The following is a 19,565-nucleotide window of genomic DNA, read 5'->3' as shown; positions in this document are numbered from 1 at the left end:
GACCCTTGATAATCACTCACTGACAGGGCACAGCAGAGCTTTCCTTAGATGGAGAGTGGCGTGTCCTTGCTGGTTTCAAGAACATTTTAGGCAGAGGTTTAACGCACTGGTAGGAGAGAATCTTTCAGCAGCCTTATAAATCTTCCCTGCACTGCACAGACCCTTGTCAGAGGCCCTCCCAGCCAAGCGGTAGAAAGCCAGAAGAGTTGGAGATTGCAGGGTTGCGGCTACGGCTGTGTTTGTGCACAGTAAAACCAGATTTAAAAGATGGGCTAATCCTCTGCCCCATCAGTATGTAGTGAGAAAAAGCAACCTTACCACATGCAGATGTACGCCAGCGAGAAACAGGTAAAATCAGGGTTAGTTTACACAATGAGTTACCGCTCAGCAAGCTGGTGCACTGCCGATTCATGCCCGCCATGCCATGCAGTAACTGGTCATGTAGACGAACCCTCAGTCTTGGAGTAGGAGAAGCTCAGTGACTTTTTTGTTCACTTACTTTAAGACACAGACAGCTCTACACATCTTTCCACAACCACTATTGTAATTAGCTCACGCACCCCCGTCATTGGCCCAAGAACTGAACTCTTTCAAGCTTAGAAGATAGCACAATAGGTGAAGGTTGGATGGGCAGCGTGCAGGGGAAATTTGCATCACTGCTGCCTGGGTTGCACTTATTTTAGATGTCTTCAAGCTCCAAAGCCAGCAAGTTTGTACCTTTGACTGGCACTGAATTCATATTAAAAAATAACCAACCAAAAAACGGCACAGCTTTGCAGCCTGGTTCTCCTCCCCATGAAGAGATTTAAAATGTAATTATTATTTAAACTCAGCAGCTCTTTTCACCTGCCTCATCCAAACACATTCCTAAAAAAAAAAACCCTCCAGGAAAAGAGTGGGTGTGTTGGAAGCGTACATTTAAATCGAGACAGACCCGGATCTCAACAGTGAAATGGAGACCACAGGCTGGGGGACTTGTTAGGGTGTTTAAAAGACCTCAGAGACACTCAGAACTCCTACCAGAGTGGGTCTGGGACCGGGGTATGGAATACAAGACCCCGCTGATGGCTGTAAGTTCTCCCCAGACTCTTCTGGCTCCAGTTACAGCACACTGGTCCAGACAACAGATTTGAGCAGTGTGTTTTATGCTTCTGCTGCTAAGGAGAACGGGAATGCCCCACTCTAAGGGTCTGACTTTTATTAAGCTTCCTACCTCCTTCCCCCCGCCAAAAAATACTTCTAATGCACTGTACAACCACCTGTGGGTGAAATATTTGCCTTCCCACACTCCACCCTCCAACAAAGGCAATTTGATCTCCCATGACAGGTCAGTTGGAACAGGGCTCCCACCGAGGGCAAGGACCCACACTACATTGATTGCCATCCAGCTCCCAAAGAAAAATCTCAATGATTGATCTTTCCCTCTCTTCACAAATGTGGAGGGTAAACTTCTCTAAGCTGTCCTAAGAGACCCGGATGCCCCTTTATTAGGGACTGGAGACCAGAATCTCTGAGCAGGCTTTGAGGACAAGATCTAGCCCACCCAGACGTCTTGAGGCAGTGCTTCTATCAGAGCACTCTGTGTTAGGGGAGAGAGAAGTTAACAAGCTGGTTACTTCCTGGTTTACAGCCTTACATTTCACTGAGGTCTGAAAGGGCGAACAAGACTCAGACCTGGTCTACACTAGGAAATTGGGTTGGTATAGCTACACCCCTCAGGGGTGTGAAAAATCCACACCCCTAACCAACACAGCTAAACAGACCTAGCCCCCAATGTAGACAACAGTAGTTGGACAGGAGAATGCTCCCATTGATCTAACTACTGCCTCTTGGGGAGGTGGATTACCTAGGCCAACGGGAGAACCCATGGTGCAGCTGAGCCACTACGGAACTTTTTGTGTAGATGAGCCCTGAGTCAGGGAAAGCTGGAGCTTTAAAAAACCAGGAGATTGTTAAGCAAGAGTCACTTTTCAAAGACAGGCTCAATCTGACAGCGGGTAACAAGTTAACATTGCAACGTTACTCTGCAACCTACCTCAAACACCCTTTGGAGGGATGGTTCAATGGTCTAAGGATCAGATCTGCAACAAACAGTTCCCTGGGTCCACAGGTTCAAATCCCAGAAAGGTTGACTCTGCCATCCTGGCCTTTGCTACTGGCCTGTTACTGAGACAGACACTGACTATAAGGCAGGATCTTCTGTCCAAGGGAGGGTCGCAGCAATTGCAGAAGAGTTGGGAAGACTTTGACCTACTAGAGCCTCATAAGACTGATGGGTGACTCCTGGTATGTTTAAAATGTATTTATTGCTTTTTTGTTTTCTCAGTGATGCTTTTGCTTTAGGAATAAATGTGCTTGCTTAGAACAGCAATTTATATGACGGGTAAATCACACCTGTCATCGCCCTCGGAGAGAAAGCAAAGCATCAGCACTGGCCACTAGGCAGTCTGGCTTGCTGCGGGTATTACAGTGTAAGGCAAGGGGCTGTGGAGCCTTAAAACCCCTGGTCAGAAGGCAGCGGAAACAAGGTCCCCACCCGGAGAGAGGTGATGGCAGTTCTGAGTGCTGACTGGGCACTCCTGGAGTGGACCATGGAGAGAGGAATACGGATGCAGTTATTCCTGATACTGGGATAGCCTGCTGTGGGGCTGAGACATTCCGACCACTGCCTTTCGTTTCAGCAGTAGAGAAAGCAAGCCCTGTGCCTGCAGCTCATTGAGAGCTTTGGGTTGAAAAACTCTAAAGGAGACACTTTCGAAATACAAATCTGAGTGACTGATCCTCTCCTCACATGATTTTTATGATTACAGATACTGAGAACTAATAACTTGCAATCTAGTCCACTGCTGGGGAATGGAACTCTGGAAAACACAAAGAGAACCTCTAACTAGAAACATTAAGCTGGTCAGTCAGTGGGGGCAGTGGTCTTTATTCCTGCTTCCCACCTCCATGAACTCCACCCACAGCTACTCATCTACCAAGCTAAGAGCTTCTCTGCTCTATCTAGGCGGTGACGATACTGAAGTTAGTTGTCTAGTATTAAAATCAACTGCTTGAGCAACAGTCATGGCAGAGCATTGTAGGGTACTCTTCTGCACTGCAGGGACTGCAACCATCCAAAGATCAATGGAAAGCATTTACATGTAACCTTTACCAATAGCTGCCACACGGGCATTAAGCATTAGCTTATGTGCATGAGCACTGGCTTGCAGGCTCTCTGTTGCCTTTGAAGAATCGGTTATACCGAACCGGCAGGCTGGATGGCAGGCTGACCATCTTAGAAGCAAGTACTATGTCATAAATGCTGTGCCTATAGAATCTACAAGATACCTCACGTAAGACCTGCAAGGAGAGAGTGTGAATGCCCAATTCGTCACTGCCCACCAAAGTGCAGGTATTTATTCCGAATAACCAGCATTCACCACTGAGGCTAGGTCTATACTCTGTGTGTGTGTGTGTGTGTGTGTGTGTGTGTGTGTGTGTGTGTGTGCGCGCACACACACACACCCCTAAGATACACAAGTTCAGCTATGCGAATAGAGTAGCTGAAGTCGGCATATCTTAGGTCGATTTACCTGGCCATGAGGACGGCGGCAAGTCGACCGCTGCCCCTCTCCCATTGACTCCGCTTCTGCCTCTCACCACGGTGGAGTTCCGGAGTCGACGGCAGAGCAATCGGGGATCGATTTTATCGTATCTACACTAGATGCGATAAATCGATCCCCGATAGATCGATCACTACCTGCCAATCCGGCGGGTAGCGTAGACATACCCTCAGTTTGCACTTTTACAAGCAACATCATAAGGTGCAAGACAATGACCTCTAAGTAGACTTACTAGTCTATTAGGCAATAGGCTAGTCACATTACAGTGGGTGGGATTCCATGACTCACTCCCACTTGAGTGTGAACACAGCTATACTTTCATCTCCATCAGCTGTAGAAGTGTGGTGCACGCCTTACCTGTCCTGGCTAGGGAAGGGATGGTGCCCAGCGAGAGGGCCCTGTTCAGACGTCCAGGGAGCGAGGAAGAGGAAGCCCTGCGTGGGGATCTGAAGAACTGCTGGTTCGTCAGCTGGAGGATGCTGGGGGGCGTTGGTATAAAAACAGACGGTGAGGCAGCGGAACAAGGGAAACCAATCCCAGAGCCATTGGGGAACAGAGCAACTGAATCCCCGGAAAGAAACCTATAAATGACATGCATGACAGATATTCAGCAAGGGATAAATCCCAGTATCAACTGCTCACTGTATTCTGACAGAGGCACCCAGAGTGCAAAGCGACAAATCTCCACACACTCAGCAGTGCAGCTAAGTATGGGTTGGTATGCTTGGTGGGGATGCCAGCATTACGCAAATGCCTGGTCAGTCTACACAGGGAACACGGCACCAAATTAATCAGGAGTTGGCATCAGGTGGTGCTAATGTGAACCCCACAGACATTCTTTTTCAGCAATACTGAGAAAACCACCATGTCCACCTACCTCCAGTCAGTAGAGGGGAGGACTACAAACCAGTTAAAGGAGTTCACAACAAGCCAAGATGCTGGGCCTTGTTTACATGAGTCAGTTGCATCTGTTAAACTAAAGGGGCGCTTTTAAACTGGTTTACTTACAACCAGTGTGGACACTTACTTCAGTCTGAGTGGCTTATTTTGGTGTTGCTTGAATCAGTTCCTAATTGATTTAGGCTAAACTGAAGTGTCCACCACAGGAGTTTTGACTGGTTTTAAGTCAGGGGTTCTCAAACCGCGGATAAGGATCCCCTCAGGGGGTCATGAGGTTATTACATTGGGGGTCGTGAGCTGTCAGCCTCCACCCCAAACCCCATTTTTCCTCCAGCATTTATAATGGTGTTAAATATATAAAATGTGTTTTTAATTTGTAAGGGAGGTCGCACTCAGAGGCTTGCTGTGTGAAAGGGGTCACCAATACAAAAGTTGGAGAACCACTGTTTTAAGTAAACCAGTTTAAAAATCGCATCTTCAGATAAACAGGTGCAACTGACACATGTGGATATGGTCTTACTCTATAGCAGAGGATCTCATAGAAAAGCAACATTGTTACCCGCTTCAGCAGTGGCCCATCACCATCAGCTCTCTCCCTTGATTTCCAGCATGGATCACAGCATTCATAGCAGGTTAAATAGAGAGCTGCAGTTTGCTCCTCCTGTATTTCGAAGTATTGCATTTTGCTGCAGTTAAACACAGCAGCAACGTGACTAACTGATTTATTCAGGCCAATACAAAATACTCACAAGTCTAAGACTATAGGGGTTAACTTTTGCTGATTTTTCTTGGTTCCTGGACACTGACGAGGGTTACACATTTTTGGCGTGTCTACTGATCCATTAACACGTATCTATCAATACCCAAGTTTCTCAGCATCTAAACTGAAGATCTAAAAGAAGTTGATGTTTATACTCCAGCAGAATAATACTCAGGGGATTCCATCAATTTACATTGAGGCCTGGGGCTCAAAGCAGTTGGTGGGCCAGATTCTCCACTGGTTTAATGATCAGCTAAGAATCTGACCAGATGTTGATAACTAGAATGCCTTATGAAGTGCATAAAAATACAGTACCAATGGTGTGCACTCGGGATTGCCATGATGTTCATGGGAGCTAGGTGGTGAATGGAATAGCTTCCATCTCTAGAGTTCAGAGTTAAAACTCTCATCTCTGGTCATGCTAAGATACTGAACATTAATGTGGTGGGCTCTTGTTTGCTAGTACCTCAGTTCTCTAGCCAAGTTACTTTTATGACCCTGAACTACTGTACTACCTGAGCACCTCACAACCCTCAACACATTATCCTCACAACATCCCCCGTGAGGCAGAGAAATGCTGCTCTCCTCATTGTACAGATGGGTCAGTGAGGTACAGAGAGACTAAGAGACCTGCCTGCAGGCACACAGAGACTCTGTGGAGGAACAGGGAGTTGAACTGAGATCTCTCAAGTCCTAGGCTAATGCCTGAATCATCCTTCCTCCTCTAGGTGCTGCAGTTCATACTGATGTGCACTAGCAAAGCTATGCAGTGGGAATTGTGCTCTCCAGTGTTGCACATTGCTTGATTGGCTCACATTGCTTTATCAGTCTCTCTTACTTTCACGGACATACACACACAAAATATTGGCGTTCTCCATGTGGAAAAGTTTAGAAAATTTAAAAGTTTGCCTATAACCCAGAGCAGTGATTCTCAACCTATTTACCATTGGGGGCTGCATATGCAGCTCTGTGTGTGTTAAGAGGGCTGCATCCACACAACATATATACTCCCTGTATGGCCCTGAGGATGTCACATGGGCCACAGCTGTGTACTGATTGGGCGACAGATGGAGAACCACTGATCCAGAGCAACAGCCCTGTTTTCATGGGCGGCGAGTACCATAGGTTGGGGAAGGCTGTGCTTCCCCAAACAGCCAGGTGTGGCACTGCCCATGCTCTGCTCCCAGGCTCCCCCATCCTGCTTCTGCTCAGTGTTGCTCGGGGGGGGGGGCAGGGAGGGGTTCGGCTGCATGATGCCCACCCTTCTGTCGCTCCAGGCCTGGGGGTATGGGGGTGTTCGTCCATGTGCCACCCACCCTCCTGTCACTCTCGGGCTGCTGCTGCCCCTCCTGGTGCTCTGGGGCTGGGGCCGTGCTGCCCACTCTCCTTCCTCATGCTCTGGGCACAGAGCCTCTGGTGGTAGGGACAGGACTGAGGACTAGCGCCCCCCCTCCCCCAGCTGGTTCCCTGGACCCTTTCAGAAAGCTTCCAACCAAGTCTCAGGAGGGTAGAGGACAATGTTCCAGGCCTAAGAACATAAGAGGAGATGTAAATTTAAGACAGACATACCAAAAACGCCCGTGTCAGATATTGTAAAATAAAGCTCTCACAACCATATAATAGGGCTCTATTCCATAGCTGGGACAGCCATGCCACAGGGATGCGTTTTAGTTTTTTTAAATAGGGCAACACGACAACTTTCCCAATGTTTTCTCCACAGGATGACTCCATACAAATAAATAAGCAGTTAGCAGAACTGCATTAGATGTCACAATTCTACCACCTACCTTTACATTGATTGGTTCATAACCCTCTAATCAACCTAACCATCAAAGGTTTCTCCTATTTCCACCCTCTTCCATTCCTCCTGGCAATTTTGAAGCACCCAGGGTCATCAGAGCCCCTGGATGTGTACGCATAGCTCAGGTGATCTACACAGCATCAGACACACAGAGTCAACTATGGAGCTCGCAGAGTTCTGGTCTAATGACTCTACAAAAAGTGATGCTTACGCAGGCTCCAAGATCCGAATCATGGGGCAGGCACAAGCTTAGGGCTATTCTACACTGGCAACGCTAAAGAATTGCCGCAGCAGAGTTTTAACATGGTTTGTGTGGTCGTGGCAGAGCGCTGGGAGAGAGCTCTCTCAGTGCTCTTAAAACAACACAACAAACCACCTCCATGAAGGGCATAGCTACCAGCGCTGGTGCACTGTCTACACTGTCACTTTACAGCGCCGAAACTTGCTGCGCTCAGGGGGGTGTTTATTCACCCCCATGAGCGAGAAAGTTGCAGTGCCGTAAATTGCCAGTGTAGACAAGCCCCTAGTTTCCGGTGGCTTTTTAAAATTGTATTTTTGAAAGATGTCACAGGAAAAACCTGCTTTATTCACATTTTATAGAAGATATCCCCATGTTCTATTGCAGGATTTGTAAGACAGTTAAAAACGACAGGAGAGAAAAGCAAGGAGGGGTGAGAAGCAAACTGTCAATACAATGAGGAGTAATGGGAGAGACAGTGCAATGATGTGACATCAGAGCAATCTATCTGCACACTTCAGGCCCATTACTTAGAACGTCAGAAGTCTGGGGACTCTGAGATTTTAAGAAAGTGACTTCAGAGCAAAGTGATGTAGCCCTGTAGTTATACTGACTGAGTATCAACTTGTTAGAGAAATACGTTACATTTTTATAGTGCCTGCTTGCAAAGGACTTCAGACGCTGAAACATCTAACCCAGTGGCTCTCAAACTTTATTACTGGTGACCCCTTTCACATAGCAAATCTCTGAGTGCGACCCCCCCTTATAAATTAAGAACACTTTATAATATATTTAACACCATTATAAATGCTGGAGGCAAAGTGGGGTTTGGGGTGGAGGTTGACAGCTCGCAACCCCCCCATGTAATAACCTCAAGACCCCCAGTTTGAGAACCCCGATCTAACTAATCTAGTCTCAACATCTTTGTGGAGGTCAAGTATTACTCCCACTATAGATGGGAACACAGACACAGAAAAGTGAAGCAACTTGCCCAAGGTCATACAGGAAGCAGAACAGGGAGTAGCTACCAGAATTCCCTGACCCTGTGCTCAGATTTATGGTGATTTATGCTACACAACATTTTGAAACAAATAAAGCACATGCCGTTCTCCTTCATGGATAATGGGGTGATAGTGACACAATACAGCAACAAGACAAATTTCTCTAGAATGAGCAGGTTAATTTAAAAAGATCATTGCACTTCAAAGGATAGAGTCAACAGCTGAAATTTTCCTCTCTTTTTAAAAGCAATCTGCAAGTATGGGACAAACGCTCAACTATCCAACTAGTTTCACTGCATCAGCCGACCTTACAGTAACCTTCTCAGGCTGGACGTGTGTTTTAATAGAGGCGAGCAGCTTATCAGTTAACCAAAATCTTCCCTCTGCTTAGATTTCAGAGGGCCTAGAACAAGATGCGGTGCTTCTCAAGTCTAGCTTTACCCTTCAATGTTCCCACTCCCGCAATCCACACACCCAGATCCAAGCTCCAGCTGTGGAGCTGAAATGAATGTACACAGCTGGACAGGGATGGAAATGAAACAAGACAATGAATCAGTGGAAGTCACCCATTCCAGAGAAAATACCCACTGCACACAAAGTGGCCAGAGCAGCAAAGAACAAATCGAAGTCATCACACGTGGTTGGTCAGGGTGCTTTCTCCTACCACCACACCTTGCTAAGTTTTGGGGCAAAGCGTTTGATTTTGGACAGCTCCCCTCTGTGCCTGAACACAGTGTGCCCAGCTCCCTGGCTGTTGGAGCTTTGTCACTTGAGAAATATGAAGATTTTTACAGTCATTCGTCACTTTCACAGTCCAGGACTGGGATTTAAGCGACTTTCTCCCTTTTCTTCACTGTGCACTTCCCTCCATGCGGCTCTACAGCCTTACTGTGTCCTAACCCTCCCCCGGGCAAAGGGTCTCCAGTCTCCCAGACAGTGGAAGCAGGGAGGGAAATTATATCCCTTGCACCATACTGAAACGGGAACTCTTACTGTCAAGGACAAGAGTGGCCAGATAATCCGAGTAGACGGGGAGGAGAGTTCAGAAGAAGGACTCTTGGTTTGACTGACTGTGAACAAAGTTAGGTCCTCTGGCTGTTTTAAGTCAACAAGCACAGCGTAATATATGCAAAGTCCTGCCCCTTCTACTATACCCATCGCTGTGGCTTGTCCAGTGGTAACGTCTTCCCCACAGCTATAGCGAGGAGTGAGTTAGGCACTGCTCAGGAGCTCGAGCGGAGCAGTAGAGCGCTCACCTAAGCAGTTTATAGAGGCAAGTGGGAAGGAAGAGGAGGAAGAACAGAGTCACTGTGCAAGCAGCTGCCACATCAGCCCCTAAAAACAGCAATGCAGGAGAGAGCTGTGACCTCTTCTCTCTGCCTCCCCAGGGGGTCAAGAATGGGCTCTGAACTGTGTTGCCCCATGTTGTGCACGTACAAACACTTGAGCAGCAGTGGCGAAGTGATGAAAAAAGGCTTTGGAGTCAAACGGGTGTTGGAAATAGTCAGGGCCATGAAGCCGTTTATTTTAAAACTCAGTGTCATGAACAATAATCTAGTATCTTGAGTAGTGTTTACAGTGATTCTAAAATGACTAGACAGTCAGCCACAATTCTACTGTACAGGTACTTTTAAATATGGTTAAGTAAAACGTTGCCTGATAGGGGACAGTATGCAGGACTGGAAGAGCCGCCTCTTACCAGCAGGACCTATTCTGTGCCAAAGTCTTTCCTCAATCCAGAACAAGGCCCACAAAGGGTGGATTTGGATGTCATCTAAGGGAACTGCACAGGGACGAACTGTCAACCCCAGGGCAGAGAGGGAGATAGGATCAGTCAGTGTTAGCATGTGCCAGCAGGGCCAACATGGACCCAGTCCAGTAACTGGGCCAGGACGGAGGGGGGAAAAAAAAACAAAAACAGGCAACATGCAGTCAAGACCAGATAATCTGCTTTTTCCACATATGCCTGCTCTGCCCACTGGAAAGGGCCATATACAGTCAACTTTCGGGCTCCATCTACCCCAGCATAAGTGATCCCTACACATTTCGTGTCCCATCAAGGCCCACCTACAAGGATTCCGCTCTCCCTGAAGACATCCTCTTTTAGGGGACGAGGGGAGATGGCCAGAAAACCACCTGCCCCATACTCATTCACCACCCTTCCTGCGCACTCACATTCAGCACTGAGAGTTTTGGCTTCCCACCTGACCAGCAGCACTGAATGTTTTAAAGCGTGTGCATTATGTGTAGTGAATGGCCCCTTTGGGAAGGGCGCAGGTGATTTCTCCATCGGACACCTTCTCATTGCTGCTCTTCAGAACTGAATACTGTCCCTTTGGAGAACATCGGTTACTACTAGGAAAGCCTCAAGCATTAAGCTGCACGTTTCACCCCAGCTGTGCGCACATGGGATGCTGGTCACAAGCAGCTCTTACAAATTAAGCGCCCCACCCCCCTTTCATAGACAGTCAAACAAGCTGGAGCAATGGCACCAGCTATTATATTAATATAATGTTTTATAATAAAAGCATAAATAATTCCGCTACATTACAGCCACATATATATCTGCTGCAGCATCTAACATGATTATTAGCATCACACAATTTCAGCTTGCTTTAAAGTAAGAAGAGCACACATTAAAACAAAACACTGCAACAAAAATAAGGTTACATTTCCCTCCTTCCCTCACCCATCTGGCACACCCAGCTCATGCACACCACAGACTTGTACCAGGGAGGGGAAGGAAAGGTTAATAGCAAGGGAAAGATGAGATATAAATACACTAAAGTAAAAACTGCAAGGAGGTCAATTAACATGCAAAGACTCAAAGCAGGTTTCAGAAGGAGAGGAGCAGCAGCTGGGTGCGTCTTCCCGGCTGCAAATCCTTTGTGCTCTCTCTTTCCCTGCCAAGGTCTGCAAAGCACCTTGGAAATATAAAGCACCTTGGAAATATAAAGCACCATCCAAGTATCCTCTCAGTCCCAGCCAGCCCCCTTGATAGGTAACAGGACAGAAGCACTAGCCCAGCTGAGGCAGAGCCATTTTGTGTTATACAAGTTAGTGTATTCAGGGAACGGCATGTCACTGCCCCTTATCAGTCCACTTCTAACACTGAAGCAATTGTTCCTGCTGACAAGAAGCTGCCTCCTTCAGCCTTGGAAGGGAGGCTATAGAAGGAGCAGAGTTCACAGACAGAGTTTGTCAGAGGGTGGCCAGGTTTAGACTGATGCACAAAGCCACCCACCATTTCTCACCACCCACTACTCCGGCATGTTCATAGCATCACGCTAATAAGGCAGAGTCCTTCCTTGCCCCAGTTTGCATCCTGCACTTGGATCTGCTGGTGTGCCACCAAATGAGGCTGATAGAAGCACAGAGCACCTGGGGCAGAAGGTTTTTAATTTGGGAACAACTATACTGCTGGTTACAGGCACATGATCACATTTGTGTGCACAGGCCTGCAAGGCTTTGGGAATCTTCAGGCAACAGCCCTGCTTTGGTGGCTGATAAAACAGATCACAAGCTTCCTTGCTGACTGATCTACAGTCCAGCTGAGAGGAGACACAGCAGGAAGGTTAGGGGAGCAAAGCACCTTAATCCCTGGTCTGGCCCACTGTGGTGAACAGCCCAGATGGCATTACGACTTGGGAGTTTCAAGAATGACCCTATGAAAAGGCAGCGTTGTGATTTATTAGCTCTAGTGACGGCAGTTCCAAAGACAGTCAAAGCAAATGCAAGCAGTCAGGTTGCAACAAGAGAGGAGAGCCTTCCACCCAGATCTAACTGCACAAAAACATCCAACCACCCACCCAGTCCGACTGATAGACCCTGTATGGATCACCCTGCGTATGGAAACAAGCATCCTATGAGCTACATTGAGTTAGGCAAGATTAGCACAAGGACGACAGGACAGATTAATTTGGAGTCTTCCAGTGAGCCAGTCACTGCCAGTTTGATTTCACTGCATTGTGCAATTCCATTAAAAGAAAAAAAGACTGATTCTTTCTAGCCATATGCAGCAGCACAAACCTGCCAAGGTACTCAGAAGTGTGAAAGTGACATGACAGTGTGTTTGATGACAACCTCTAAGGCTAAAATAAAACTGCTTCCACTATCTTCCAGAAGCTTGTCTTGCCTTTGAAAGTTTTGATTGGAAACCTTTTAGGGATCCCAAAAATCTAGCTAAAAGCACTCTGGGCTCTCTATCCCTTCCGCAGTACAGCTTAGCAGGTACCCAAAATACCTCTCCATACACCAAGATGTTAAATTGTCAGGGCATGTATATTTCACACTCCCCCTGCCTTGGGGTCATTAACCCCAGTTTGAGTTCATGCTTGCCAGCTAGCTGTAACCGACTATCCAGATCAAGGGATTCCGGCCGTCCACAGTTTAAAGATCAATTATTGTCTCGGCCGCTTCCTGGTGTCTAACTTCCCCTGCACCCTCATCCACTCCCACAGCAGCATATCGGAGGAAAGAGAACAGGACTAGAGATCAAGCACACTGGATGCAGGACGACATAAGAACCTTACACCAGCTTGCTGACCGTGTTTAGAAAGGTGCCAGAGACCTAGTGGCTAGAGGCAGGACACACCTAAACAGTTAGAAACAAGGGCACCGTCAAAGGGAAGCGAGAGGGCAAGAAGCCTGCCACGTGACCGAGGCCCAAGCGAAACCTCAGCTGGAAAACCACCGCCGAACCTTTGGGCACCAGGAAGAAAATGGGACAAATGGTTCTCAAAGGATTGCTGATTGAGCTGCCATTGTGCATCTTCTTGCCAGCTGGGGAGTCTGGCAGGCTGATCCTTGGAGTGAGACCTATAGGGCTGTAGTGCTGGTCAGAACAGCCTCAGCCACTTTCCCTGCTCCCACTGGCAGCGTGGCAGGCTCCTGGACAGAGCAGGCGCTCGAAGCAGCGCCGGAGAAGACAACTCCCCTAAGGGAACAGGCACGGACAGGTGGGCAAAAGAACTTCCACCCTGCAGAGAGAGGCAGCAGCAGCACGATATGGATTGCAGCAGCACTGAAGAGGCCATTGCCCTGCAGTGGTCTGGATCAGCTGCTGTGGCTGATGGCTCAGCAATAGGTTTGACTGGCATTGCAATCCTGGGATGGGCTCAAAACAGGTAAGACTCCTCTTGTTTGAGCGAACAAGCTCCATCCGAGCAGGCACTTGGTGTATCATTAGCTATGGAGCCTTTCAGCTCACCTGGGGCCAGCATGAACTCCCACAAGGACTTCATTAGCTCTTGAACTGGATGCGCTGGCAAGGAGGTCACAGCCCTCTTTCCTGGAACGGATTTGATGCGTTCCCTTAGCACGAGGGTCCCCACATCACAGCCTTTCCCTAGCACCCATGCTTCCACCTGACCCTGGGCCAGCACCCTTTGGACAGCCACAATTCTGCCATGCACAGCATGCCCTGTGGTTACACAGGGATGCCAGAGAGGGACAAGCAACCTAGAGTCAAGAACTGGGAATGGCTGTGCAGTCACAGCCAGCGTGTCTGGCAAAACCACAAAGGGATCAATTCCATACCAAGCGTTCACTGACACCAAGGAGAAACCGAGCTGGGCCACTGTCCTGAGCACAGTGCTCTGTGCAGCAACATGCCTCTGATGAACCGGCAGAAACACACACAGGCAAATGATCTGATCCTTGACCTGCTAGCCCTCTGCAAACCCAGAAGGGGTCACCTGTTCATACTGGTGGAGGGGCCCTTGTCTACTGTGGAGGAGGACAAGAAGGAACTGGGACACAGCAAATGAGCAGGTGGGATTAGCTCTTTACCCTGCAAGCTACAGTGCGCTTTCCTCACTGACCCCCTTGTTCTGCACTCGTCTCAAAAGGTTCCGCCCCCTTGCCCTGTTCCCCTCTGCACACACACGTGATGGCTACCCACTGTACTGGCCTCTCCTGAGCTACAGACCTTACTGATAGAGGGCAGGTGTTCAGGTGCAAATGACCTGGAAGCTGCAGACAGCTAGAGACAAGAGTGCCAGAGCGACCTCCTTTAGGTGCCTGTATAACTGGAGACTGCTGTGGGCTTAAGAACAGAAGTCTGAGTTGAACGCAAGAAGCTTTAGAGGACAGATGAGTAGAAGTGCATTTGCAAAGCTGCTGGAGCCTTGCGGCAAAAGTGATGTTGCTCATGCAAAGAGCTCACAGACGGACACCTGGCAAGTCTACCAAAACCCGCTGGTGTCATCAGAGATCCAGACGTGGCCATGAGATGATAGACATTAGCAATGAAGAGGGGAGATTATTCCCTTGGTAGCTCGTTAAAGAGGAAATCTGAGAACCAGAAAGTCCTCTGGTTCAGAGCGGCCTCACAACATGAAATGAGCAAGTTTACAAGGCTAGAAGGAACCTTTCAGCAAGGCAAGGACAGAGGCTGTGGGTCTCTAGCCAGCTAAGGTGGCAACACAGCAGAGGGAAAACTTGGCTCTCGCGCTATATAGACTTTGCTGGAGACTGAAAAACTTCCAAGCAGGGAAACAGAAAAGCAAAACACTGGACACTCAGCTCAACAGGACTTGCATTTTTATGCAGCTTAGCTGTGGACGGAGTGATCCTGAGTCAGATCTGGTTCAACTGCCAGTTAATTTATTACATGGTTTTACCCAAGGCAGTTCTGATGGTCAATATAGCTATAGTTACTCATGCATTTGCAAGGATTTATTAGGCAACCAGTTGGCCTGTAAGCGACCAAGAATGGCACAAATTGAGAATGATCACTTTGTTAGATGTCCATGTCAAAGACTAGGGACTGTACCACATTCATAAAGGACATGTGAGCAGACACGTGGCTTGTTCCACTTCTTAGATCAAATTCCCTCCCGCTACAATTCCATTTTGGAAGAAGGAGCAAAGAGAAATACCCATGTCTCTGGGAATCTCCGGCTTGAGGGGGTGACACAAGATGGTGGCTGTGGACAAGCTTCTTCACTCCTTTCTTCCCCTGCCAGGAGCACCTGCGATGCCTTGCAGCATCTGCTTTTAACAAGAAGCCCTTTAAAGCAAAGTATTGTGCCCACCATCACAACTGAAGCCCTGCATGGCAATCTCAGAGAGCCTAAGAGTCAAACCACTAATAGAAAGCAAGGCCCTCACCCTGGCAGGTGCCCCATAGGTCGAGGTTGAGCAAGGCTGGCAGAGTAGGGAGAAGCTTGTCTTTGCAAATGCTGGGGCTACTGTGGATAAGTAGGTCTTGATTCTCCGGAGCAGTGCTTTTTAAGAGCACCAAAGTTGCGTGCGTGCGAGAGTGAGATAGAGAGAGGAGAGAGAGAGGGCAGAGAAGGGATTTGGATAGTAAAGTTACCTGAAGAACCCAGCAAAAATTCTCGACAAGAGAGATCTTAGGGTAAAGCTACATGGCCAGGCTCTGTGCATGGGCTTCCTGGAACAGTCGCTGAACATGTTTACAGGAGTTGCTGTGACAGCTGCCCAAGTTACAGCCGCACTGCTGTTTCTATAGGAAAGAGGATGGCTGTACATTCCAGGCTGCAGCCAGCAGACTTGGTTTGGTCTTACTGGAGATTTCATCAGACCAGCTCAGCATTACAACTCTGCTGTCTTAGTGAACATTGGTTACAAGCAGAACTGCAGTGAACAGTTAAACAGACATGAAAAATTGTTTTAAAAAACCTCTAGCTTTCAGATATTCCCTTCTATTTCACCATTTCTCTCACTCTGAGTAGCACCAGCGACTTCCTCGGTGGGAGACGCAGATTCTTTCTAGCAGGAGCTTCATTCTGATTGAGAGTACAACAGGGGAGATAGCTCAGCAAACACACACACGGTAAAGCAGATGACCATTTAATCTACTGTCAGGATGGCAGCTCCCTGTGCGGTTTCATAAATACAAGGTAAAAACTAAGTAAGTAAGTAAGTAAGTAAGTAGAATCTTAAGTAACGTTGCAGTTTCCCTTTTAGAACCCACCTTTTCCTGCAAGGCCCGCGTCCTACATAACCAAATGCAGGGGAACCCAGACCAGACCATCTAACCCATGGTGGGTGCCCAAATTGTTCCTCCTTGAAACGCTCAGCCAAGAGAAAAAACTTCCCTTCCCCAATGCCCCTCAGCATTTGGTTCTCAAGATTTCATTGTGACCCTACTGGAAAGAATGCAGCAGATGACATTTCATGGGCTCGTTTTTTTGGCATGGTTAACCCTAACCCTCCAAACTGCCACAACTCTAAAAAACCTAAGCACTTTCCTTTAGGTAACACCAGCTAATCCAGATCTGTTTTCATGCAGTCCCATCGAATTAATAACCATCCCCCTGGATTCCACCTCTCTGGCACTTCTTCCCAGCAGATGTTCTGAACTCAGATGTCTTGAATACAAAAGATGACACTGAACGGAGTAAGGCTTATGGTTATGTATGCTGGAAGACTGACTGTACCGCACAGCATCTCCTAGTTGTGATTTGTGGCCTAGCATATCCTCCTCCACTGCTAAGGCTACAGAGCAGAGGAGAACTCTTCAATGAAGAAATAAAAATTGTGCTTCCATTTAGATCTTCTTTACAACCCCCCCGCCCGCTCCCCGCAAAAAACCCAGAAATTTGGAGATACAATTTTTAAACAGCTGAAGATTTTGCATCAGTCAAGATACCCTGAGTTAAATAATTTTTAAAAGCACCTCTGTTTTCAAGTTATTAATAGTTTCAGTAAAAAAAGCACCCAAGGAGCTCTTCCTGTTCAGAGTAGAAGCCAGAGCACAGCAAAAGGACATGCGGTTAGGTGAGGCTACACAATGGAGGGTGAGTGGAAGCAGGTTATTTAACAAGCTGTCTCATCCCCCTCCCCATTAAGGATCAGCCATGCAGTGTGAGTACAGAGAGGTTAAAATGAATCCAGGAGTGCATTCCCGTCAGTGTAAACTAAAAATGATCAGCACCATTATGAGACAACGTGGCATAGCCCTTGGGAAGCTCAGGGCAGAGTATCCCTCCATGACTAGCTAGGGATGGACACGCAGTGAGCGGAGCCGGAAGGATAGAAGGAGCCAGAATCTCTTTGGCTGGAGGAGCAGAATGGGGATGAGGCTGCATTTATGGAGCAGTCTGTGAAGCAGCTGGTGGAAGATTTGGCTCTGGGGTTGCGCAGGGGTTGGTGTTTGCACCACTGGCAGAGGTTTCAGGAGGAGGGAGAATGGAGGCGGCAGAAGCGGCTTCCTTGGCTAACGGAGGCGGCAGAAACGCTATGAGCAGCTGGCTTGGTGGGAAGCAAGAGTGGAAAAAGGAGGAAAAGTCTTCACTGCGCTTCTAGGGGAAAAAATAGAAAGAAAAAAAAGAGGGGGAAATAAAGAGGAGAGAGAAGCAGCAGTCGCACAGAGTTCGCACGGCTTTTTTCCTCCTTCCCCCAGGGTCACTGCTCTGGCTCTGACCTTCGGGGCCGGTATCTCCGTTGGCCCGTTGACTTTCGTGTGGCCACTGCTGCGGTGAAGCCCACCAGGCAGCACAGGGATGTGGTGCCGAATTTGGCCGTGTCCAGCCAGCTGGGCATGTCCGCCTTCAGGTACTTTTCAGCCAAGTGCAAACCCATCACCAGGAGCCACAGGACTGAGGCGAAGGCATCGATTCTCCGCAGCCTGGAATGCCAAAAAATGAGGCTGCGCGTCAGAGCAACATGCCTACAAACCAGCCACCCAGAGCCAAGCCAGGCATGGCCCCGGAGGGAGGCACTGAGGGGGCGAAGTAGGTGGCAGCCTGGGATGAACAGACTGAAGCAGGTTATAGGCCACCTCCCAATCAATTGTCAATTGCAGGGCCCCCCACCTGCTCTGATAAACTACTGCTCCATTCATTAGACTACAGTACAATGAAGAGATTTGTCCATCCTTGGTAATTCAGGCCACGGTTATATTGGGATTATCTAAGACCTTCCCCTCTCGCCCACAATCTAGGTCTTTCAGAGGGTCCTTTGCAATCTCAATAGCACCCCACGAATCCTCTCCCACAACCCAAGCACTGAATGGGAGGCCGCCGCCACTCCTCACAAAGACATACAGAGGCCTTTTAATCAGACAGGCGGGTAGGCATCACTCTAGGCATAGAGAGGCTCACTCACTGCCCTAGTCAGAGGCAGGACTAGAACCCAGGTCTTCCAGTTCAACTGGCTTGGGGGATGGCTTGTGAGCTCTGCAAGGGGACAGGAGGCCAGTGCTGCCACTTGCTGCATTTCCAGCCCTGTGCTGAGCCAAGCATCAAGAGGGCAGAGCAAAACCAGAGCCCCCTGCTGAGAGAGTGCAGAGAATCTACACCCCTCCGCCCCACACACACACACACACACCAGGATCTCAAGAAGCCCCCAGATGGACACAGAAAGCAGACAGGAGACCAACCTGATCCGTCCGGCCAGGAGCATGGCTAACAGGCAGGTGGCCAGCCCAAGGACGACGACTGCAATCTGATGGTTCCTCCCGTAGGTCCAAGCGACACTCAAGTTCTTCACCATTTTCTCCGGCAGCAGGTGGAGCAGCTCCCACCAGCCTGCAACTCCCAGGAGAGTGCGATTCTCTGAGGCCGCTGCTGGGCTTGCTCCAGTCCCATTCCTGATGGCAGTGGGGCCAGATTCCATAGGAGCAGAGGCCGCGCCTTTGAGTGAGAAGGGATCGCCTGACCCATACGAGGCCATCAGGACAAGGAACACACAGCTGAGAAAGGTCAGGAACCGCAGAATTATCACCTGAGTCGGGGTGCTCATGGAGGAAGAGGATGAGCAAAAACTCTGCAAAGAGGAAGGAGAAATATCTCTGGTCACAAGCAAAATAAGTTGGGGGGCAGGGGAGGATCCTCAGGCTGGTGCCAACTAAATATTTCTACGTTATATCGACCTCCTGAGCAACTCGGCCTAACTGCGAGCCCCTGCACAGGACTGGAATAATAAGGGGCTGCAGAGAGGGGTATCAGCACCATAGCTGGGGGCGGGGGAAGCCCAGGACTGGAATCGCAGGGGATTGTAGGAGAAGGGCCGATCCCTCAAGTTATCATTCCCGCCCCTTGCTCAGTCCCACACTTGCTTCCCTACACTTCACAGTTGCCATGTGGCAGGGCAAGTTGATTGTTCCCACCCCTGCTCCACCCCTCCCTCCCTCCCTCCTTCCTTCCAGTTCGATGGTGTCTCACACATCATCCCAGTAAGATGCAAGTGTCGCACAGTGAGGGGTGTTGCAATCGCCCAGCCTGGCACAAACCCAATGCCAAACGTTAGAGGCCAGCTCATGAGGGCCCAAGAGGGAGAATGCTACTGA

The 19,565-nt window shown here is 48.7% G+C and overlaps 1 protein-coding gene across 5 annotated transcripts in view; it reads right to left on the bottom strand.

Moving 5' to 3' along the window:
- The window catches only part of TMEM201 (transmembrane protein 201), a 51,941-nt gene that overhangs the window by 12,068 nt on the left and 20,308 nt on the right, over nucleotides 1–19,565 (bottom strand). For all 5 annotated transcript variants that reach the window (XR_007770761.1, XM_050931419.1, XM_050931421.1 and 2 more), the window contains 3 exons: nucleotides 18,657–19,042; nucleotides 17,700–17,903; nucleotides 3,963–4,186 (listed from right to left, as the gene is read on the bottom strand). Coding sequence is in view for 4 of the 5 variants with exons in the window: in XM_050931419.1 (XP_050787376.1) it covers nucleotides 3,963–4,186; nucleotides 17,700–17,903; nucleotides 18,657–19,042 (814 nt within the window). In the remaining variant the exon portion in view is untranslated. The remainder of the gene's footprint in view (nucleotides 1–3,962; nucleotides 4,187–17,699; nucleotides 17,904–18,656; nucleotides 19,043–19,565) is intronic.

This window comes from Gopherus flavomarginatus, chromosome 21, assembly GCF_025201925.1.
Source record: "Gopherus flavomarginatus isolate rGopFla2 chromosome 21, rGopFla2.mat.asm, whole genome shotgun sequence".
Lineage (NCBI taxonomy): Eukaryota > Metazoa > Chordata > Testudines > Testudinidae > Gopherus > Gopherus flavomarginatus.
Note: the sequence above shows the minus strand (reverse complement) of the source record. Positions and strands in the feature narration are given on the sequence as shown.